We start from the raw sequence: 24075 nt of genomic DNA, 5'->3' as shown, positions 1-24075 counted from the left end.
AATCAGAACTCGGAGGGTTGGGAGAGAGGAAAGATGCCTTTATCGGGACAGGAGTGATGAAAGAGCAGAGGCAGATGGCAGGTGCATCAGGGTGGAGGGAAGTTGTGGGAATTAGGTGAGGTTGGCAAGGAGTTGATCTGCTGAAAATGATGGGGTGGGGAGGGTCTGAGGCATGCGAAATCCAGTCAACTGGTAGAGACACACGCGTGTCCAGATCACTGGAGAAGTGGGAGAGTACCAAGTGCTTGGGGGCTTCACGGGCAGGCAGGCAGGAGCAGGGGGAATGGTGTTTAAGCACGTGTTAGAGCAAGAGTTGAGCTCTAGAAGAAAGCAAGCTGGCAAATTAAATGTCAGATAAAAGTCAAACATTTCTTCCCCTAACCAGCTCTCATGGGATATAAAATGTTACTAACCTGACCCTTGTTTTCCTGTCCTTGGGACTTAGGTCATGTGAACACATGGTATATCTGAGGGTTTTACAGCATGCCTTTGCCATAATTTAATACATCCAGTAAGTTAATAATCCATTATAATTACAACAGTATTTGTTTTGGAGATAAAGGAAAATTGAAGAATGTTAAATAAATAAAACTTAAGGCAAATATTTGAACCTTAGTTGGTTTTCAAATATTTGAACCAATAACTTGGTTATTACTGTGCACTGGTCTTTCAGCCCTCCTGGGGTTAAGAAATGGATAATTTGCTCTATCATGATATTATAACTTTGATAATTTTCGTCTGTGACTGTTTTTACAAGAGTGCTCTCAGCGTTAACTATTTCCAACACTCAAAAATTAAACGTCAATTGAAAATATTGTGAACATAATGTAAGAGTTTGGTAAAGTTGCGTCCTGGATATCTTCGGTCTGTTAAAAATGTAGGTAAGCAACACTGTTTTTTCTAAAATACACGGCATTTAGGGGCGCCTGGCTGGCTCGGTTGGTGGAGTGTGCAACTCTTGATCTCAGAGTCTTGAGTTTGAGGCCCATGTTGGGTGTAGAGATGACTTAAAAAATAAAATCTTAGGGGTGCCTGGGTGGCTCAGTCGGTTAAGCATCCGACTTCAGCTCAGGTCATGATCTCAGAGTTCATGGGCTTGAACCCTGTATCGGGCTCTGTGCTGATGGCTCAGAGCCTGGAGCCTGCTTCGGATTCTGTGTCTCCCTCTCTGACCCTCCCCCACTTGCGCGCTCTCTCTCTCTCTCTCTCTCTCTCTCTCTCTCTCTCTCTCTCTCTTTCTGTCTCTCAAAAATAAACATTAAAATTTTTTTTAAATATAAAATCTTAAAAAAATGTATATGGTATGTAGATGCTGGACATTATATTGTGAGACACTTTGCTCTAGCAATGGGGAATCAACCCAGGGCAAATGGAAACACTTCCCAGAGGACAAGGTCCATCCCAGATGGTGAAGGGAAACAGCATCTCCTTTAAAGAAAAGGCTTGGAAACAACGTAATTTAAATTTGCCTCGGGTCTCCGGCGCAGCTCCTTCCACTGAAGTGTATTTAAATAAAGAACAGCGGTGTGATCGTGAGTTAACACATTAATCCCTTTTATAAAAGGGATTTTCAGGCACTGGCCCTGAATAAAAAGAGGGTGATGGTGATGGAGTTCTAGACTAATGAGGTAGTTTTTTATTTTTGAAAACTTACATGGAATGTGCAGTCTTTGGAAATGTTTGGAATCATTTCAAAGTCATTTCCCTGAAGTATTTACCATACCACGTGCAGACTTAACTAACTAGAGGTAGTCTAGATACGTGTGTTCAACCACACACTCTCCCTGCAATTGCCCTTGCCAACTGTAGCTCCCGTGTTGAAAAATATTGATGATGGTAAAAAATCAATGCTCCACAGAGCTACTTGAGAAATGAAGGCTTCTGTTTTTGGAAGTCTTTTCACTTTTATTTTTTTTCCCTTTGGACATTAGTTTTACTTGGTGAAAAATAATCTTTTACTGTCATCTTTTAGTGTGTGTGTGTGTGTGTGTGTGTGTGCCAAATATTTCAAACACTTAAGAATAGACAATAAGGATATTTAGAGACATCTGGCTATGGCAGTGTGATGAGGTCAGCCAATAATTCCTCTCTGCAAAAAAAAAAAAAGAAAGAAAGAAAAAGAAACAAAAATGATCAAAAAATAACCATTTTGGGGCCCTGGTAATTGACCAAAGGCAGACAAGAAACTGAAAATTGTTGATTTTTGAAAAACATCTAGAGCTTCAGATGAGAACCCCTGGAGTCTCTAGCCTTCCTGCCTGGGAAGGAAGGTTTGGCTCTCCAACCCCCTTCCCCCCCCCCCCCTTCTCCCCAGTTTTCCCAGCACCAAGCCAATCATGCAAACCAGCAGCCTTGTTGCCTGAGGGGAGGGACTCACATTGGGAGGTGTAGGCTGTGCAAAAACTGTGACTTGGAAACTGGAGAAAACTCAGCTTTGCTAGTCTTGAGATTGCAACTCCAGATAGGGCGAGGAGCCGACCACTGGACATTTAGCAGGGAGACTCTGGAACTGAGAAAGCCGTGGAGGATCTGGTCTTAGAGCGTTTTTCACTCCACACAGGTCCGTCGGCCATGGATGGGAGCCACATGGGTTCAAGGTGTTTAATGAGCAAAGTCTCTGCTGACCATTAAGCCATGTAGGGCAACCTCGGGAAAGCAGAGCACGGGACAGAAATAAGAATATAAAAACAGCAGAGACATCACAGCTGCACTCTCCCATGGGGGAGACAGATTTCCTCAGTTTCTTTCAACGTTTTTTTTTTTGTTTGTTTGTTTTTTTATTTTTGGGACAGAGAGAGACAGAGCATGAACGGGGGAGGGGCAGAGAGAGAGGGAGACACAGAATCGGAAACAGGCTCCAGGCTCCGAGCCATCAGCCCAGAGCCTGACGCGGGGCTCGAACTCACGGACCGCGAGATCGTGACCTGGCTGAAGTCGGACGCTTAACCGACTGCGCCACCCAGGCGCCCCAAGATTTCCTCAGTTTCAATCGAATCAAGTTTTAAATATCAGAAAAAATACAAAAGAATACTGTAGTGGCTACAATATAATCCAAATTGTCCAGAGTTCAATTAAAAGAAAATGTGAGTAATACAAAGAAGAAAGCATGACCCGTGCTCAGGAAAAAAGCAGTCAGAAGAAACTGACCAACTGTTAAAAGTTCAAATGTTGGATTTAGCCCACAAAATCTTGCAAGCAGTGATTGCAAGTACAAACATTAAAGTATGGAAACAAAAAACTAAAGTATGTTCAAAGGATACAGAATAAACATTTGCATACTCATAACCCAGCCTTATCAAATCTCACCGTTATGTCATATACATATTTTTAAATTTCGTTTTGAATGACAGAGCATGAGCGGGGAAGGGGCAGACAGAGAGGGAGACACAGAATCGGAAGCAGGCTCCAGGCTCTGAGCTGTCAGCACAGAGCCCGACGCGGGGCTCCAACTCATGGAGTGTGAGATCATGACCTGAGCCGAAGTCAGATGCTCAACCAACTGAGCCACCCTGGCACCCCAACATTATGTCATAATATTTGCTAAGGAATTAAACTTTTTATTAGAGAAGATTTTGAACATACCCACGAAAGCAGAGGAGGCAGCAAAACGAGCCCATGTACCCAGTACCAGCTTCCATGAGTATCAACTTGGGTCTGTCACGTCTGGCTTCATCTTGTGTCACTTTGTTCCTTGTTTTTATTTTGAAAGCGTTCTCACAAAGCATGTCTTAAAACTGTTACAAATAAGGAGCCAATTTTGTTACTTTGTGTGGGACGATGGAGATGATCGAATAATGTATGTTGCTTCTGTTCCTGAATTCTCCCAGCGTGTTGTTAAAATTTGACATCCCATCTGGATACATAGGCTTGCAAAGGCTACATTTGGTGTTACAAGTCCTTTCTTTCATGCAGTATGATGACATATGTGACAGTCGTGTGTGTTTTTTATTTTTTTCTGACAAAATTAAAAGTTGACCGGTAATATTGTTCTCTCTAATCTTTGAGGGTGTTGATTTTACTGGTCTGGTAAATTGAAGAATTTGGGAACCGATAATCTTATGTGGATTATGAATAGGAAATGAGGTCATTTGAACATCATGCCATCATAAAAGTGTATTATGTCTGCCCCTAACCTCAAGTCACTTTGTCAGGAAACAAATAGACAAAAACGAAATAGAGATGGCAAATAGAAGATTGCCATTAGCCATTTTTCGTGAGCATGACTCTGGGACTCCGTGGCAAAGGGTGTGCCTGCCTAAAGTCTTTTTTATGGTAGATATCCCATATTTTTCACATGGTTACATGTTTAAACCATAGCCAGTTAAAATAATCCACGAGAAAAGCCCAGGTGTTTTCACAATTTGCTGAATTTCCTGAGAATCCCAAGCATGTACAGAAAATTCTGACATCCTTCAACAAGTTCATTACCTTAAAGTACAGTTAGAGACCCCATGTGATAGGAGAAGAAACCCTGAAAATCTGGGTTCCAATTTCTGTTCTGCCTCTAATTCTACGATCTTCGTTAAATTAGTCTCTCTTGGCTTTGTTTTTCCATTTGTAAAATTAGGGGGTTACAGTAAATGATTTATAAGTTTCAGGACTCGATCACCCGCTCCAGGCAACGTCCTTTTTAACATTCTTAAGACTGGTGGGGACTCTTCCTCGTGCCCTCCCTTGGCCAATGCAAACTTACTTCCACTATAGAGAAATGGGGCGGGGGGGGGGGGGTTGGAGTTCCAAAACCTCTATTGAGGGCCTGCTGTGTGTTGGCACCTGCTGGGTACTTTTGAACGTATCTTCATTACAGCTACCGTGTTGTGATTTTTGCCCCATTTTTTATAGCTGAAACCTGAAGCTCTCAGCAAAGTTAAAAATTTTACTTAGGGTCCTGTATTGGTCAGGGTTCTCCAGAGAAACAGAACCAATATTTTATTTTTATTTACTTATTTTTTAAATGTTTTACTTATTTTTGAGCGAGAGAGACACGGAGCGTGAGTGGGGTAGGGGCAGAGAGAGGAAGACACAGAATCCGAAGCAGGCTCCAGGCTCTGAGCTGTCAGCACAGAGCCCGACGCGGGGCTCGAACTCACAAACCACGAGATCATGACCTGAGCCGAAGTCAGACGCCTGACTGAGCCACCCAGGCGCCCGCAGAACCAATATTTTAAAAGCTCACTATATGCTTAACATGAACATGACACAGGGCAGAAACCATGAAGGATGGCATTGAGACATCCATATTTATTTACATAAATATGTAAAAAATGTCATTAGATTAGGGGCACCTGGGTGGCTCTGTTGGTTAAGCGTCCAACTCTTGATTTTGGCTCAGGTCATGATCTCACGGTTTGCAGGTTCAAGCTCTGCATCGGGTTCTGCACTGAGGGCAGGGCGCCTGCTCCATTCTCTCTGTCTCCCTCTCTCTCTGCCCCTCCCTTGCTTGCTCTCTCACACAAAATAAGCATTAAGACAACTTCATTAGATTAAAAGGCAAAAGACAAACTGAGGGAAGTATTTGTGACATAGATGACAATGGAGAACTACCTTTACTTTAGAAATAGAAATAGGCAAAGAAAGTAGAGAGAGCAAGTGATGCCCCTTAGGGTTTCTGGCAGAGGCTGCTGCTTGCCTTCTGATGTCTGTTCTCTGCTTTCATAGTGAGAGAACTCCAGATTTTTTAGGGGAATCGGTTGGTGATCTCTCAGGACGCAGGCTACATCAGCCAGTGTCCCTTGTGGCTAGGTGCTTCTCTCAACTTCTATCCTGCTTCCTGAAATGTGAGTGTGATGGTGGTGCGCCATTTTGGACCCAGTAGAGGGAGGTCAACACTCTAGAGATTGCCAAGCACAAGGTAGATGGAGCCTGAATCTCTGGTGCTTTAAAGGGATATTTAAAAAAAAAAAAATTTTTTTTAACGTTTATTTATTTTTGAGACAGAGAGAGACAGAGCATGAATGGGGGAGGGTCAGAGAGAGGGAGATACAGAATCCGAAGCAGGCTCCAGGCTCTGAGCGGTCAGCACAGAGCCCGACGCGGGGCTCGAACTCACGGACCACGTGAGATCATGACCTGAGCCGAAGTCGGCCGCTTAACTGACTGAGCCACCCAGGTGCCCCTAAAGGGATATTTTTAAAGTTATTATTATTATTATTATTCTCATTATTATTTTAGAGAGACACACACACAGAGTATAAGTGGGGGAAGGGCAGAGAGAGAGGGAGACACAGAATCCGAAGCAGGCTGCAGGCTCTGTGCTGATAGCTCAGAGCCTGATGTGGGGCTCAAACCCACGATCCGTGAGATCATGACCTGAGCCAAAGTTGGATGCTCAACCAACTGAGCCCCCCAGGCGCCCCCCAAGGTATTTCTATCTAAAAAAAAAAAAATCAACACAAACCCCCACCACCAACAACCCCAAACCAAAAATAACCACTAGGATGGATTAGTTCACAGAGAGTGAACTAATTACCTTGATGTGGTGCCTGATAAGTCAGGAGAGGAAATGGACTTGGAGAAAGAGCCCATAAGGAGTTGAACATTTGGGTCTGCCGAGCAAGAGAGATGCTAGGTTGTGAGAGGGCTTTATTCAAGAGTCATCTGCATAATGCTGACAGTTTATGGGACCTATGTCTGAGACCAGTGAAGTGGGAAAGAGTTGAACAGCAGGATCTAACTTCGGGGGACTCTTTGGTTAGGGAGGAGGAGAAAGAGAGGGGGCTGGAGAAAATGCAGACTCATAGTGGGCAAGCCAGGATAACTTAAAGTCTTCAAGACAGGAGAGGAGAAGATAGGTCATTATGCTCAAATCCTTCAGAGGGACAAAGGAACCGTCAGGAATGGAGAAAAGGTCATTGCATTTGGCCATGAGATCACTGGAAAACTCAGGAAGTACCATTTTGAGTGAATGGTGGGGCACGGCGGGAAGTCGGAGGGCTAAGGTGGGACTAGGTGGTGAGGGGGCGGCTGACACACAGAGGAGGCTGAGAAAGAGAGGAGGAGGAGATCAGGACTCAGGGGCATCAGGACAATAGAAATTCCCCCCTCCACCATTTGGGAAGACCTGTGCCTTCCTTGGGCACTGGTGGGTATTCTAGTTTTCTGATTGGGGCCCAGTTTGGATAATGTAAGAAGTGAGAGCCTTTACGAATGCTAAGAAAAGAAGAAAAGGTAATGGTGGGGGGGACCATGGAGTTCTAAGCATTTGTGGGCAGCTAGGAGGGAAGCAGCCATGTAAGGAGCAAGTCAGAGAAAGCAGATCTCAGTAACTGGAAAGAATGAGGGCCCTGGAGCCAAATAGGCTTGGTGTGGGCTGGAATTTGGACTGCTCATTGTCTACAGGGCCCTAATCTCCCTGGGTCTTTTCTTCGTGTGCATAATGCAGGGTTTCCTATTTTACAGGGTTATTAAGGGGGTCAAAGGAGAGGGTTTGTGTGGAGTCTAGACATTCAATAACATCCTCTTCCCTGTTTTGCTTTTGCTTCCAGAAAGGCATTGTGATGTGATTATTTGGGGCAGTAAAACGTTAAACAATTTAATATTAATAGTCAAAATATATCGTTAAATGTATAATTTTGTGAATTTCCCCCCTAATTTTAATATCGTCTTTTTTTTTTTTTTTAAGAAAAATAGCCCATCTGTCTTCCAATTTACGGCACAGTGAAGATATTGACCCTCGTTGGAGCCAGGAAGGTCCCACTCAGTAGATGATAAACTCTCATATGTTCACTGCAATGTACATTTTGTGAGGTTGTTTCATCGTTGTGATTGTACCTGATTCTGATGATGGCAGGAGGGGCAGATGTTGGGATTTCTATGCAGCAAAGAAGAAAAGGAAAACCACTTAGGGAAGTGGTGATCTCTAGGAGCCAACAAGGGTCCCAGGGACAGGTAAGCTGGTGGCCTTCCACCAGTGGAGTGGCCCCAAAATGTTGAAGAAAGAGAAGCGGGTCGGTGCCAACCTGGACAGAGCACACCACTCCAGCACCTGTCTTGGTCAATTATTTATTCATAACTCTGATAAAGTCAAGTAAGTCACAGTCAGCAGATAACATAGTTGTCAAAGCTGGGGTGATACTTAATAATTTACATAGTAATATTCATGTTGAAAAAGATCTTGAGGGGCGCCTGGGTGGCTCAGTCGGTTAAGCGACCGACTTCGGCTCAGGTCACGATCTCGCAGTTTGTGAAGTTCGAGCCGCGCGTCGGGCTCTGTGCCGACAGCTCAGAGCCTGGAGCCTGCTTCGGATTCGGTGTCTCCCTCTCTCTCTGCCCCTCCCCTGCTCACGCTCTGTGTCTCTCTGCCTCTCAATAATGAATAAACGTTAAAAAAAATTTTTTTTTTTTTTTAAATTTTTTTTTTTTCTTTTTTTTTTTCAACGTTTTTAATTTATTTTTGGGACAGAGAGAGACAGAGCATGAACGGGGGAGGGGCAGAGAGAGAGGGAGACACAGAATCGGAAACAGGCTCCAGGCTCCGAGCCATCAGCCCAGAGCCTGACGCGGGGCTCGAACTCACGGACCGCGAGATCGTGACCTGGCTGAAGTCGGACGCTTAACCGACTGCGCCACCCAGGCGCCCCTAAAAAAAAATTTTTTTAAAGACAAAGATCTTGAACAGTGGATGAAAATTTAAGAGGGGCCCATGACAAACCTTGTTCTCTGTTAAGGAGGACTGGCAGTCCAAGGACAGGATGAAAGCGAAGGTGGTAAGCAGCCTGTGTATCACGGGTTGTTTCTGTTGATGTCAGTTCAGTACGAGCCAGACGGCTGATGCAGCCACTGGAGGAGAAGCTGGAGTAGGCAGCAGCAGGGTCATGTGACCTGTGAGGAGCTGCTGAAAGAACTGGGGGGTGCTCAGCCCCCAGGAAGGGGACACCAGCACTGGCAAGAGGTGGAGCTGTTTTCATGAAAAGAAGATGCTGGAAGGTGAGTAGCCCACGTGGAGGGGAGAATTAGGACCCATGGAAGCAGTTGCATATAGGGAAGCAGATGTGAGTTCAACTCAAGACAGAACTTTCTAACAGTCTTAGCTGTTCAACAGATACCTGGGCTGTTTTATGAGGTTATGATTCTCTTTGTCCGTGGAAGCTGATAATTTGCTGGTTACTAAAGATATTTGGGGGGGGATTGTATAGGGTAAGGAATTGGGCACAGCGACACTCATGAGGCTTACTCACTTTTATTTTATTCTCACATCAACCCTGAGAGGTAACTGTTATCTCCATTTTGCAGATAAGGAAACCAAGATGCAGAGAAGTGAAGTGATTCACCCAAGGTCACCCAACAGGTAGGTGGCAAAACCAAGACAAAGACCCAAGGCTTTCATTGCAACCCTAACTCTCTTCCCTCTTCCAAACTTAGAGTTTTAAATGGAAACAATCTCTGGTCCAAGATGGATGCCTGGAAAGTTTTGTTTTCAAGATCCTCAATTTGCTCATGTAGACAACAGGCATATTGATTTTCTCTCCCTCCCTTTCCTTCCAGAAGGTTGATAGTATGGGCACCCGGGTGGCTCAGTCGGTTAAGCATCTGACTCTCGGTTTTGGCTCAGGTCATGATCTCATAGTTCGTGAGTTTGAGTCCCACATCAGGCTCCTCACTGATAGTGTGGAGCCTGCTTGGGATTCTCTCTCTCTGCCTCTCTCTCTCTCCATCTCTGTCAAAATAAATAAATAAACTTAAAAAAAAAAGAGGGTTGATAGAATTATGTGAGGCATATGAGCTAAGTCACTTAAAACTCTCCTACCCCCCAAATAGCTCTACATAAATAGAATATATGTGTATATTAAAGTAACCTCATATTTTGGATACGTAACACATGCTTGTGGTCCAAAATTCAAATTTTACCCAAAGGTGAGCAGGGGAGAGTGAATTTTCCTTTTAATTCTTTTCCCTAGCTGCCTACCAAACGTCCTTCCTAGAAGCCAAAAAATGCTAACAGTTTCTCACGTTATCATTCAGGAAACGTCTTTTCTCTATATATACAAGCAAGAACTTGTGGATATATATTTTTTTTTCTCAAATGGTGGCACACTCTATACAGTTCTACGACTTGCTTTTATGCGTATTACTACATTAGATGAAGCTATGTGAAATCACTAACATTCTACCAGTTTGACTTTACTGGAAACCCTTCAATGTTAGCATGCAAGGAGCTGGTTTTGTCCTTTAAAAAAAATGGGTAACATACATAAGACCCTCCAAGTCCTAAGCGTATACTGTGTAACCAGTTACCCAGATTGATAATTCGAATGTTATCAGCAGAATGCCCTTCGCAATCACTACCTCACTCAGAATTCTATATAAAAGGAGTCATCCAGTACGTATGCTTATTTACCTAGCTTTTATTATCGGTTGCATAATTGTCCAGTTTGGGAAGTCCCTTACTTTATTGAACCCTGTTGGTATCCAACTGAAGGATATTAAGGCTCTTTATAAACTTTCACAAGTGGGATCAGTGAACAACCTTGGAAATCTCTACACCCAACGTGGGGCTCAAACCCACGACCCCGAGATCCAGAGTCTCGTGCTCCTCCCTCCGAGCCAGCCAGGTGGCCCAATAAAATGTATTTTTAAAAAATGTTTTATTGGGGTTCCTGGTGGCTCAGTTGGTTAAGCATGTGACCCTTGGTTTCAGCTCAGGTCGTGATCTCACGGTTCAGGAGTTCTAGTTCCGCATCGGGCTCTGTGCTAACAGTGGGGAACCTGCTTGGGATTCTCTCTCTTTGCCTCTCTCTGTGCCCCTCCCCACTTCTCTCTCTCTCTCTCTCAAAATAAAGAAGTAAAAAAAGAAGTAAACAATGTTTTGTTATGGGAAATTTTCAACATACACAAAGTAAATAGGAGAGCATAATGGACACGGCTTCAAGAACTATTAGTATTCTGCTATTTGTTGTTGAATGTACTTTTACTTTTATTACTTTTTGAAGTTTTGGCGCACCTGGGTGGCTCAGTCAGTCACACGTCCAACTTCAGCTCAGGTCATGATCTTGCAGTTCCTGGGTTCGAGCCCTGCGTCGGATCTGTGCTGACAGCTCAGAGCCTGGAGCCTGCTTCGGATTCTGTGTCTCCCCCTCTCTCCGCTCCTCCCCCACTCACGCTCTGTCTCTCTCTCTTTCTCTCTTTAAAAAAACAAATAAAAACATTTTTAAAAATTTAACATTTTTATTTTTATTTAAGCAATCTCTGGACCCAACCTGGGGCCCACACTCATGACCCCCAAGTCAAGGGTAGCATGCTCTTCTGACTGAGCCAGCCAGGCTTCCCTGAATGCATGTTTAGAGTAGGATTCCATTTATTTACTAAAAAGATCGGCCTCTGGGAAGGCTAACTATGTCGACTTTGGAGTCTCAGCTGTCTCAGTGAATAGCTGTGTGACCATGGGGGAGTTAAGGAACCTCTCTTCATCTCACTCTACTGCAACGGAGATACTCATCCCTACTGCATGGAGTTAAGGTGAGGAGAAAGGACTTCATCAGTGCCTTCCCAGCTGTAAGTAGGGCTTTGTTGAGGGGCCCATGGGGAGATGCAGGGAGGAGAGGAGCAATCTGGACTACTGCCGATCCAACCATCCTCTTTCATAGCCTAGTGTCTTTGATAAGACTTCATTCCACAGAAGCATTCCAATGCTTAAAAACAGAAAGAAAGGAAGGAATAGTTTGCAACCACTGACACAACGAATGTAAAACACTTAACATCATGCCTCTCGTTCTTATCCATCATTCTGCTTTCCCTGACTGTCCTTTTTTGTCTTCTCAAATCTCTGTTTCACTCGTTCAAATCATTTTCGAGTCGAGGATTTTTTTTTTTTTTTAATTAAAAAAATCCCCAGCTGGATTGAGATGTCACACTGAGGACGTGTAAGGTGCACGGTCTCTGGATACTTTCACTGAAGTCAGAACATGCCCCTCCAGATTCAGGGGGTGAGGGCGGGGCGGCGCGAGCGTCCTCGCGAAGGTTTGCATTCACAAGCTCCTTGTCTCCCATTAGCATCGGCCAGATCCCATCCTCCTCTTCTTCCCCACCCCGTCGTGCTCTCCACCCCTTCTTCTGGAAAACCGTGAGTCTCCTGTCGCTGCCCCCAGGCCTCCGCTTCCCTGGGTCTGGCTTCCCAATGCTTGATAAGATTCTGGTCCCCGTCGCTGTGCTTGTCGTGAGTTCAAGGCATCCGTCTCCCGGAGGAGGGGCGTCCCCAGGCCACCGCCCCCAGCCCCCCACCCCCACCCGCCACCCGCCACCGCCTCGGCCTGACCGGCCCAGCCGGGCAGGGACGTCCTCGCGGGGTGGGAAGTAAAGGGTCAACAGGCCCTCCCAGCCCCCCCCACCCCCCCCCCCCGCACTTGCCCGCCAATCGCCTCCGGTAGAGATGCGGGGAGCCCGAGTGCGGCTGCTCCGGCGGGGCGCGGGACAGGACTCTCCTCCCAGCGCTGGGTCCTGGCAGACGCCCCAAGATTGTTGTGAGGAGTCTAGCCAGTTGGTGAGCGCTGTAATCTGAACCAGCTGTGTCCAGACTGAGGCCCCATTTGCATTGTTTAACATACTTAGAAAATGAAGTGTTCATTTTTAAAATTCCTCCTCCAATTGGTTTAATGCTGAATTACTGAAAAGGGCTAAGCAAAACCAGGTGCTTTCTCTGTGGGCTCTCCAGTGGCTCGGAGCACCCAGGCTCTCCCCTCGTCCTCCCCACGACTGGCTCGTCCCCCTGGAATAAACACACCGGCCAGCCCCACGCTCGCTCGGGCCCAGAGGGAGCTGAAGTTCAGGGCCGGCTCCGAGGTCCCGCGCTGCCAGCTTTCTCGTTTCCCCTTTGCCGCTCCCGCTCCCGCATCTTGGACATGCCAGGATTAAAAAGGTAGGTCCCCCCCTCCCCGCTCAGGACTTTTTCCTCCAGGGTCTGGAAAGCTTACTGAAAAACCCGAGGGGTGGAAAATGGCTATGGCTGGGATTCAGGCTGTGTCAGGATGTTGGAAAAGGCATTAGCTAGTGATGCAATGATATTGTTAATTATAAAAAGCTGCGCCTTTGTAATTTCCATCTTGAAGCCTTCTTTCGGGAGTGGGTATTTTATAACACGGTTTCAGAAGTCCGCGTCCCGGAGAGACCTGCAGAACCCTCGGAGCTCGACTCTCCTTTCTTTTCCCAACGGGCAGCCGTTTTAGGATATATATCTGTTTCTGAAGTTGGGGGGCCAATTGCTAGTTTGCTAGCAATTACTAGCAATTACTTTGTTGCATTGGCTGTTGGACAAGCGGCCGGGCTAGCTGGACATCCCCAACTTGGGTTTGCTCTATGTCTGTGTGGGATTCACAAAGGGCATGCGACCCAGAAGTTTCAAGCCAATGAGAAGCGGGGACTACAGACAGAAATACATGTAAGCAAATGTTTTGCTGTTCTTTAAGGAAATTGCAATTCCAGTCAAGTAAGCCTTCAACCTTGAAGAACTTTAGATTATATCTGCACAGTCTTTTATCTATGGAACTCTTGAAAATGTGGCTTGCTTTAGACACATGAACTCTGTGTGTGTGTGTGTGTGTGTGTGTGTGTGTGTGTGTGTGTGTGATGCCTGTCCTGGCCACCAGCACTTCTGTGACAGACAGCCCTGAGATACCGTTGGTCTCTCTGGCTTTCCTTGCAGTTTAGGCTGGTGCACAAAATGGGTGGACCCACCTGATGTTGAAAGTTCCGGGGACCAGTTGGGAACATCAGAGGCTCCCCTAGAACTCCTATAGTTTTTCGGGTGTTCTGGAGTTCTTCGTGTCAAGGTGTAACTATTTGAGAGACCGTGGGAGCAGAAGGGCGTGGGTTCTTTCATTTTCGGAAAACCCTCTCGATCAGCCTGGAACTGACTTGGCCCTCAGGACCTGGCTGTGGCTCTCCCAGGAGGCTGGGCTGCAGGCTGGACCTCTCAGAGGAGCCCTGTCCCAGAGCTGCCCTCCGGCCAAAGGGAACAGGCAGGCGGGAGTAGGGGGAGAAATGGGGTTAGCATGGCTTTTCCACTCGCTCTTGGAGCCCACTGCATTCAGTCAGGCTGTTCTGTCTCCAACATAAACGAGACAGGGTTTTATAACCAAGCGAAAGGAAACTTCATGTGAAGAAACAGGAAAACATTGAAATTCATAATATACAGCTTGGAAAATAAATTTGTTATTGTTCTTTCATTCCTTCCAGATATAAATCTGGCCATCGCAAATATCAAAAAACCCTCGGATTTGGCTCTGCACTTTATAAGGTCAGAGCTGTCTCCGGCGTTCTAGAACCTGGCTCACACAGGCACTTACACGAAATGAAAGCGTGTGGACTCTCAGGGTCTTTATTCTTTGGATCAGGGACCAGAGGAAGGAAGCGGGCCTGCGTCTTCTAGCACCACATCAGGGTTCTGTTCCCTCTGGATGTCACCTCAATCCTGGGGCCCTCCAAGTACCCAGTGTTGCTGATTGAGATGGGCCTTGTGTCATGGGTTGAGTGAGCTTTGTAATGTATCGAACATTCTTTTCATGAAGGGAGCGATTTTAAAGAGGAGGTGTATATGGATAGGAGCAGGTCTTCAAGATCACCTCCTCCAGGAAGCCTTCTCTGACCTTCCTGTCTCTGCTTCGAGCCTGGCTGTCATGGTGCTCGCTGGGTGTTTCTCCCAGTGTCCCTCTATACAAAGCATAGAGACGTTATCGAGTGGCTCTAAAACCAGCTCCCCACGGCAGCAACTGAGTCATAGTTTTGGGAGCTCTTCCGTCTAGGGTCTGTGTTGGCAAGTGGTGGTTGCCCAGAGAAATCACTATTGAACTAAACGCTAATAGCACTAATAGCAATAAATAAAGCTCTTCACATACACAGATTTTTTTTAAAGCCATTGTAACCATTTTTAAGCATACATTCAGTAGCGTTAAGTACATTTCATGTTGTGCAGTCAATCTCTAGAACCCTTTTCATCTTGCAACACTGAAACTCTGTCCTCAAGAAACGCTACCTCCCCGTTCCTTCTTCTCCTCAGCCCCTGGCACCCGCCATTCTGCTCCTTGTTTATATGATTTTTAAGTTTTTTTTAAATGTTTATTTATTATTTTTAAGAGAGGGAGAGAGAGAGAGACATACAGAATCTGAAGCAGGCTCCAGGCTCCGAGCTGACAGCACAGAGCCCGATGGGGGGCTAGAACTCACAAACTGTGAGATCGTGACCTGAACTGAAGTTAGATGCTTAACCAACTGAGCCACCCAGGTGCCCCTGTCTCTAGGATTTTGACTGTTCTACGTCAAAATGGAATCATACCGAATTTATCGTTTTGTGACTGGCTTATTTCACTTAGTATACCGTCCTCAAGGTTTATCCATGTGGCAGCAGGTGTGAGAATTTCCTTCCTTTTAAAGGCTGGATAATACCTCAGTGTGCTTCCTTCTGGATATTTATCCAGATAATATCCCGATGCGCATGTTGTTTATTCATTCATCTGTCGACGGACTCGTGGGTTGTTTTCCCCTTTGGGCTGTCGTGAATTACCTGCTATGAACATGAGTGTACATATATCTCTTCAGGTCCCTACTTTCACTTCTTTTGGGTGTTTCCCCAGGAGTGGAATTGCTGGATCATATGGTGAATCCATTTCTAATATTCTGGGGCGCTGCTCCCTCGGCTACAGATTGCATCACCTCCCAACCAACAGTGCCCAAGGGCCCCAATTTCTTCACGTCCTTGCTAACACATGTTTTCTGCTCTTTCGATTACAGCTGTCCTGATGGATGTGAGGTGGTATCTATTTTGTATATGTTTTAAATGTTTGTTGGTTTTGGGGGGGGTGGCCAGAGAGAGAGGGAGACAGAGAATCCCAAGCAGGCTCTGCGCTGACAGCAGAGAGCCCGATGCGGGGCTCGAACTCACAAACCGTGAGATCATGACCTGAGCCGAAGTCGGACGCTTCACTGACTGAGCCCCCCGGGCGCCCCACTATTTTGTGTTTTGAAGGCATATTGGTGACCATGATTTTATTGGATAGAAGCTTGTGGGTGGTGAAGGGTAGAACTCGCAAGCTCAGAGAGGTTTGCTGGTTTGTGAATGGAGAGCCAGCCTGACCCGGGGCTTCCAGACTCCTCCTCCCAAGCGTTGCCTCTGTGTTCATTCTTCTCCCAGCTGCCCAGGTGCCCCAGTCCCTCTTCGCCATCGGGGCCTGTGGGACACATGCCCTGGGATTAGGCGACTTTCCAGAGACACCTCTCTTCCATAGAAACTCAGGTGCTTCACATTTGCAGTTTCCTTGCATCCTTTGAGGCTTGTTCTCTCTGTAACCATTTCAGAATAAAGACGTTCAAAACTCAGGCAGATCTCCTTGTGTCAGAAGTGAAGACCAAGCCGCTGGTCAGGACTTAGTGTGTGCCACAGTGGTGGGTTTTAGAGTTTTGTCTTTGAAGCAGCGAAACCTTTTACTAAAAAAAAAAAAAAAAAGTTATCTAACACATTATCCCAACATATGAAGCCAGTAGAAGAAGGATGGTTCTGTCTGGGGTGCTTGGGGGCATCTGGAGTCCACTTTGACCTCTGGAGCACCGTATTTAAGCACCCGGTGGAGTCACCATTGCAAATGCACGGGCAACATGAGACCCATGTTTATCCCCAGACCTTGATTCTGGAAGTTTCTTGGGCATTGACATACCGGCTTTTTGCTCTCTGCAGGATACTCACCGTTACCATTCTGGCTCTCTGTCTTCCGAGTCCCGGGAATGCACAGGTATGATTTTTATTTTGTGCATTATCTAGAAGCGTGCTAAAAAATCAGGGTGAGGGTGTCCAGCCACGCATTTCAGAATCCTAGGATTGTGGGGCTGGGAGGGACTTTGCAGTTCACCCAAGCCGAGCTCTGGGTCGTACAGAGATCAAAGCCGGGCTCAGAGAAGTTGACGCTTGCCCCAGGTCGTACTTTATAGATGGCAGGGCTGGGACCTCAGTGTCCTGATTCCCAATCCAGGACTTCTGATCGTATCTGCTGCCTTACTTGTGTCCCTTGGGTCTCGATTTATGGTAAATGTTGAAAAGTCAAAGGTGCTGTAGTCCTTGAGGGCGGTGGTGCCCACGTGAGTCTCTGTGCCTCCACAGACCCATTTCTGGCTGGAGGAGGTGGGCAGAGGACCCACCTCTGGGCGGAGCCCCCTGGCGGGAGTGCGGAGGGTGGCAGAGTCAGGCCCCGGAGGCCTGTAGCGCCCGGACTTTATTAAGCCACATTTGTGTCAGCCTTTGAGAATGTGGGCACATCCTTCCTGAAAACCCAGAGCAGCCTCTTTGTCTCTGGCTCAAGGCCTCACTGAGCAGGGCTGAGGGCCCACAGGCAGGTGGGGGAATGTTCTTTCCCTTCCTGTTAAGAATTTCGAAATGGATTCAGGCTATTGGGGATGGAAAGGATCTAAGGAAGAGTCACAGAGACTTAGATCTTGGGAGGACCTTGGAGTCCTCTGACCCAGCCTCATGGTGACAGGTGGTGACATTCAGGCCCGGGGAGGGTGATGGTCCCAGTACTGTGTTTACTGGGCTTTGGGCACCTGGCATACATCAACACCTCCAGTTGTTACAACCACCCCGAAGTGAGTACTGTTGCCCCCAATTTAAAGGTGAGGATGTGGAGGCATCGAAAGTTGTATGGTGAGTAGCAGTTGGAGTAGGAAGTTGAAGCCAGGCGGGCTGGCGGAATCGAACCCCCCACTGGTGCTTAGTTGATGATCCACGGCTGGATTTGGGTTCCCTGGTTTCCCAAGCTGGACGGCACAGCCTCCTGGCTCATTTGCTCCTTTTCTTTTGCCCCAGGGACCTAACACTCCTGAGCCCACTCCCACGAATGCCAGCCAAATCCCTCATCTCCACAAACCAGCCCAGAGCTCAGAGAAGCCAAACCGCTGAAAGCTCAGGGACGGCCAGGGATGGGGTTCCTGTAGTCGGAAACATTCCTTTTCCCTGTACTCCTATAAAATGTCTGTCTCCAGGGTCTTCCCCAGAGGCCTACTGTTGGCCCCCGTGACACTTTCCGAAGTTCATAAAGTTGTAACTCAAGTTGCCCGTGAAAACTGCACCCTGTGGGGACTGTTGAGATCTGTCTATTTCTAGAAGCATCTTTGTGTAATTGTCTTGCTGAGATTGAAGTGGAGAGATTTCCCCAATTCTAGTTTTTGTAGAAAACTGACTGCCTCACTGTGTAGCTTTTAGGTTAGAGGATTAGGTTAGGGCATCTCACAGGGGGCAGGGCACCCACAGCGGGCCTGGAGGAGAAGAGGTCGGATGGCACCCAGAGGAAGAGAGTGATTGCCCTTAAAAGCAGTCCTGTCCATTCCCAGAAAGATGCAAACACGGAATGTGGCTCATCATCAGGCAGATTAGGTGTGATTATCACTGATCTTCATAACTAGGGCAGGAAATGGTCCCAGATCTGCTAAAATTGGGAGTTTTGAGGCAATGGCGTGTGTGTGTTGGGGTGGGGGAGTGGCGGTTAAAGGGGAATGCTAAGTGTAAAATGATTATAAGAAAATACTCCAAAGAAGAGCGGACAAATAGGTATTATAATACAGGTGTTGGTATTATGGATGCTTTTTTTTCTTTACTTCATTTCCTGAACTTTCTGTGATGTCCTTGTAATACTTTTATAGTTAAACAAAAAAACAGCCAAGAAATTGGCCTTACCTCTTTCTCCTCTCTCCTTTCCTGCAGCAACAATGCACTAACGGTTTCGATCTGGACCGCTCGTCAGGACAGTGTTTAGGTATGAGGCCACTGAGGATCCTGTGCCGGGTGGGGCGTTCAGGGACAGACTGATTGCCGGGTTGTTTCCTACCCAGCTGTTGCTCGATGTTATCAAATCTGTATTGGCCTGGATTATGGAAGAAAACAGGGCCACAGAATGCTTGAAGTCAATAATGCCCTTTTATCCATCCTTTTCTGTGTGCCCAGCCCGGGGCTGAGGCCTGTGGGGGGCGAAGATGAGCGAGAACTGGGCCACGTCCCCGAGGGGCTCCCCATCTGTATTCGTCCGCTGTGGCTGCCGTAACAGATTGCTACAAATAGAGTGCTTGAATGACAGAAAGTGATCTTACAGCTCATCTGTAGATCGTTATCTATATTGTTTGTAGGTCAGAAGTGCTACAGGGGTAGCACTTGGTAGATCCTGCCAACATCGAGGGGCCAGGAAAGCTTTTCCCCTTTCTGGAAGCTCTAGGGGAGAATCCTTGCCTTTGCTTATGTGTGTTGTTGGCAGAATTCAGTTTCTTTCTTCTTTTTGATTTTTTTAATGTTTATTTATCTCTGAGAGAGAGAGAGAGAGAGAGAGAGAGAGAGAGAGCATGAGTGGGGGAGGGGCAGAGAGAGAGGGAGACACAGAATCCAAAGCAGGCTTCAGACTCTGAGCTGTCAGCATAGAGCCCGATGCGGGGCTCGAACTCACAGACCGCGAGATCATGACCTGAGCCGAAGTCGGCCGCTTAACCGACTGAGCCACCCAGGTGCCCCAGTTCCCTTTTTTTTTTTTTAATTGAGATATGGTTGACACCTAACGTTGTATGAGTTTAAGGTGCACAACTTGATTTGATGTGCTTCTGTATCACAATATGATCACCACCGCAGCATTTGCTAATGCCTCTGTCACAGCACGTAATGACGTTTCTTTTCTTATGATGAGAACATTTAAGATCTGCTCTCTCGGCAGTTTTCAGGCATGCAGTTCAGTATTGTCCACTGTCCTCCCAGTGCTGCACGTGACTGTACGGGGGCACTTACCCATCTTCTACCGGCAGGTTTGTCCCTTTCCCGGCCTTCTCCAGCCCCCAGCCCTCGTCAGCCCCCATTCCACTCACTACTTTTATGGGTTTAGCTCTGTTTGATTCCACATGTAAGTGAGATCATGCAGTGTTTGTCTTTCTCTGTCTGACTTAATCTCACTTAGCATAGCGCTCTCCAGGGCCATCCATGTTGCCGGAAATGGCATGATCTCCTTCTTTCTCATGGCTGAATAATATTCCATTGAGTGTGTGTATAAATGTGTGTGTGTGTGCGTGTGTGTGTGTGTGTGTGAAGCTATGTATCTGTTTATAAACCCATCTTTGTCCATTCATTGCTGACAGACACTTAGCTCGTTTCCAGGCCTTGGCTGTTGTGAATAGCGCTGCGATGAGCATAGGAGTGCAGACATCTCTTTGAGATTCTGTTTTCATTTCCTTTGGATAAATACCCAGAATTTGGATTGCTGGGTCATATCATAGTTCTGTTGCTAATTTTTTTAATGTTTATTTATTTATTTTGAGAGAGAGAGAGAGCGCACAAGTGGGGGAGAGGGGCAGAGAGAGAGAGAGAGGGAGAGAGAAGATCCCAAGCAGAATCCTTTGACATGGGGCTCAACCCCATGAACTGTGAGATCATGACCTGAGCCGAAATCAAGAGTCGGATGCCCAACCGACCGAGCCACCCAGGCTCCCCTGTGTTTTAATTTTTTACAACATTTTTGTAAATGTTTATTTAGTTTTGAGAGACAGAGAGGCAGATTGCAAGTGGGGGAGGGGCAGGGAGACAGGGAGAGACAGAATCGAAAGCTGGCTCCAAGATCTGACTTGTCAGCACAGAGCCCCACGTGGAGCTCGAACCCACGAACTGTGCGTTCATGACCTGAGCTGGAGTCGGGCGCGTAACTGACCGAGCCACCCAGGTGCCCCTGTTTTCAATTTTCTGAGGAGCTTCCATGCTGTTTTGTGTAGTGGCCGCACCAGTTTACAGCCCCACAGAATTAAGCTTCTGGTGGTTGTGGGACTGAAGCCCCCGTGTCCTTGCTGGCCGTCAGCAGAGGACCTTTCCTGGTTTCAAGAGGCCTCCTCAGTCCCAGCCTCATGGTCCCCTCGCCCATCTTCAGAGTCACTACCGTGAGTTAAGTCCCTCACGGGCTCTGGGATCTCTTCTTTTCCCATCGTCACATCTCCACATCATCAACCCTTCTTGCCTCCTCTTCTTCCGCTTTTAAGGACTTAGGTGATTACACTGCTCTCACCCACGTAATCCCTCCGTCTGAAGGTCAGCCCAGCTGGTTAGCAGCTTTAATTCCACCTGCTGCCTCATTCTCTTTTGCCAGGTAACCTGATACAGTCACAGGTTCCGAGGATTAGGATTGACATTCGGGGGCTATCCTCCTAGTACGTCATCTAGTGGGAGAGGCAGACCCAGACGGGAGTGAACTCTGTACATGGTGGAATAAAGCCATTGCAAAGTTAAGGTGACAGCAATGGGCCCTGCAAAAGTAGGGGAGGGAGTGAGGTCTTATGTCAGGGGTCAGTAAAGAAAGCCTTCACGGAGGCCACACTTGAATTGGGCACTGACGGACGAATAGGATCCCGAGAAACCGCATTCCAGGTGAAGGAATGGCATAAGCAAAGACCAGGGGTGGAAAGGACGTTGAGTATAGCATAGTTTGTTGTGGGTGGAGCATAGCATATGTCAAAAGATAATAAGGCAGCCCCACCTGTCCCCACCTCCGGGATGAATTCAGCTTTTTAATTACATTTGATTGAAGCCAGATCATTTGTCTTCCCTGAGCTCACATCAGCTGAGAACCGGAGGGGCGATAGACGGTTCCAAAAAATGACGAGTGGTGAGGACCCTGGAAAATCTAGGCTTGCACTTTGAGTCCAGGTGCTGGGGGACAAGGATGGGCCAAGGGGTGAGAGGGGGCAGCGGCCATTTTTTTCTGTCCCTTCAGACTTACGGAGGGTCTCAGGCCTACAGCTAGAGAATGGGGCAGCTGAACCTCCACATTACCCTTTCCTGAGGTGAGAGTTGGGGTGCATTTCTCGGATGAGCTGGCTGGGGTGAGCCGTTGGGACCCAGGCGTCTTTCTCCCAGCCTCTGTTCCCTTATGGAACGACCTCAAGGATGGTGGGAGGGCCCAGCATGCGGGCTCAGGCAGTGGGCGGCTCGTGCTGGAGCCAGAGGCCAGGCGTTCCCCGTGCCAGCCTAGCGTGGCTGATTTTCTAGGGAACCTACCTCCTGCTCTGGGCGGAACACCAGCCTGGGCTGGAAACGGGCCCGTCTGGTGGCCCAGTGTGAGCTGACTTCCAAGTAAGCCTCCACTTTCTTAACAAGTGACTAGCTCTCAGCCAAGCCTTGTCTTCCTTGATGCAGGGGACTCTCTCCCCTGCCCAGCTGTCATTTGGAGTTGAAGTGGGAACAATGATTAGGTCCATCGCGGTGTTTCCCAAGCATCCTATGGGCACATGGGAGCACCAGAGATGGTTTTAGATGGTACACTCACAGGTAAAACACTCTTTATTTTAGTGGTTATATATTCATGGCTACTGTCACCTTCTATTTATGTTAATTGATAGTGTTTACTTGGGTTTTGTGGATGTGGTCCAGCTTGTGATGTGGTCTCTGGGTGACACTGGCCAACTTGATTCAATGTAGCCAACATTTGGGAATGCCTGCGGTGATGAGCCACGGTCTGCCCTCACTGTTTGGGAGCAGGTGCTGGGGTAAAGAGTGTTTTGGGGTCCTTTGCTTCAATATGCACCATGCACGGTGTGGCCAGGGAGCCACTAACTCTCATCCTCTTCTGTGGCCCTTCCAGACATTGATGAATGCCGGACCATCCCTGAGGCCTGCCGAGGAGACATGATGTGTGTTAACCAAAATGGCGGGTATTTATGCATCCCCCGAACAAACCCAGTGTACCGAGGGCCCTACTCGAACCCCTACTCGAACCCCTACTCAGGTCCGTACCCAGCAGCGGCCCCACCGCTATCAGCTCCAAACTACCCCACGATTTCGAGGCCTCTCATATGCCGCTTTGGATACCAGATGGATGAAAGCAACCAGTGTGTGGGTGAGTATCCCAGCATCTCAGGCTCCCTGTGCCCCGTGCTCCGGTGAAGTCCTAATCCGGCAACGATGAAGTCCTAACCCATCAAACAATGACTTGCCTTCTACAAAGTTCCTTCACTCTTAGCGGCCTGTGTCTCTGGGAACCCTCCCAACCCTAGTCACGTGACAGTTCTCCAGAAAGCCAATTTGTTTTTTCTTTATTTTCGTCTGTCTATCATCTATCTAAAAACCAAGCTTATGTTTTCTCTGTCCAATAGTAAATGCATCTGGTCTAATTCAGTGAATCCCAGAGAGAAGATCTAGAAAGACCATCACTTTCTCTTCAAACACCCCTCACCCTTGAATGGAATGTATGCTCTTGAAATAAAAGAAGTCTCGAAGGCCATGGCCAACTGTTCTGGAAAGAGAGTGGGCTCCTTGGGTGGGCGCCAATGTTCTTTTGGCTAAAATGAGCCTCAGTTATGGGAACTCACAGCAAGAGTAGACCTCTGCGGGGAAGGCAACACCATATGCCAGGAGGCCCCAAGGGGGTTGGCAGGTGGTTGGACCCATGCCCTCTTTGGTGTCTGTTGGCCAGTGTGGTCTTGGTGGAGGGTTACCTGGATCCTCCCTTGGTAGCTTTGCTGGTTGGACCAAAACCTTTGTAACTGCTTCCAGCTTTGGCAGATGGTCTAGAGGGATGATGGCTCCAGGCTTTTCTGATCACGGACCCCATATATAAGATCTTTTTGAGCCTGGAGCCCCATGATATGAGTATTACATATCCTAGTATACTAATATGGTTTGAAGAGTATAAAGCATACATTAAAACAGAACGTTTTAGAGGATGTGATAAAAATAAGTGTGCATTGAAGTTCTAGCACTTTCTTCCTATACCCCAAAGCCTCAGGAGACCACTGGTGTACCTAGTGAGACTTCTATTGGTCCCATTTCAGGGCTCGGAAGTATTGAGCTGTCAGAGAAGTTGTGCTGGTTATTTGTAACGTCTTCTATACGTTCATGGAAATGAGCGTCCATGTCCATCTGGATGCATGGAAATAGTATGCAAATGAGTGTCTTCAGAGCTGCAAGGGGAAATTGGATACACCTGGACCCAGACTTCTCCATTCTTACTGGTCTCAATGGACACGTGTGTGTGTGTGTGTGTGTGTGTGTGTGTGTGTGTGTCAGAGAAAGAGAGAGGGAGGGAAGGAAAGAGAGAGAGAGATGGGGGAGAGGGAGGGGAGAGCTGGTTGATGGTCACTCTGAATACAGAT

The 24075-nt window shown here is 47.2% G+C and overlaps 1 protein-coding gene across 5 annotated transcripts in view; it reads left to right on the top strand.

Annotated features, from left to right (window-relative positions):
• Nucleotides 1-11970: 11970 nt before the first annotated feature.
• The window catches only part of FBLN5 (fibulin 5), an 80675-nt gene continuing 68570 nt past the window's right edge, over nucleotides 11971-24075 (top strand). For 2 of the 5 annotated variants that reach the window (XM_058740050.1, XM_058740049.1), the window contains exons 1-5: nucleotides 11971-12058; nucleotides 12647-12850; nucleotides 16658-16712; nucleotides 18674-18725; nucleotides 22566-22820. In XM_058740050.1, coding sequence (XP_058596033.1) covers nucleotides 12834-12850; nucleotides 16658-16712; nucleotides 18674-18725; nucleotides 22566-22820 — 379 coding nt within the window. In that variant the 5' untranslated portion in view covers nucleotides 11971-12058; nucleotides 12647-12833. Of the gene's footprint in view, nucleotides 12059-12646; nucleotides 12851-13137; nucleotides 13370-15717; nucleotides 15737-16657; nucleotides 16713-18673; nucleotides 18726-22565; nucleotides 22821-24075 lie in introns of those variants that run through there. The other 3 variants (XM_058740052.1, XM_058740051.1, XM_058740053.1) reach the window with 3 other exon arrangements.

Source organism: Neofelis nebulosa, chromosome 7 (genome assembly GCF_028018385.1).
Source record: "Neofelis nebulosa isolate mNeoNeb1 chromosome 7, mNeoNeb1.pri, whole genome shotgun sequence".
In the NCBI taxonomy this organism is placed as follows: domain Eukaryota; kingdom Metazoa; phylum Chordata; class Mammalia; order Carnivora; family Felidae; genus Neofelis; species Neofelis nebulosa.
This window is presented reverse-complemented; position numbering and strand designations above follow the sequence as displayed.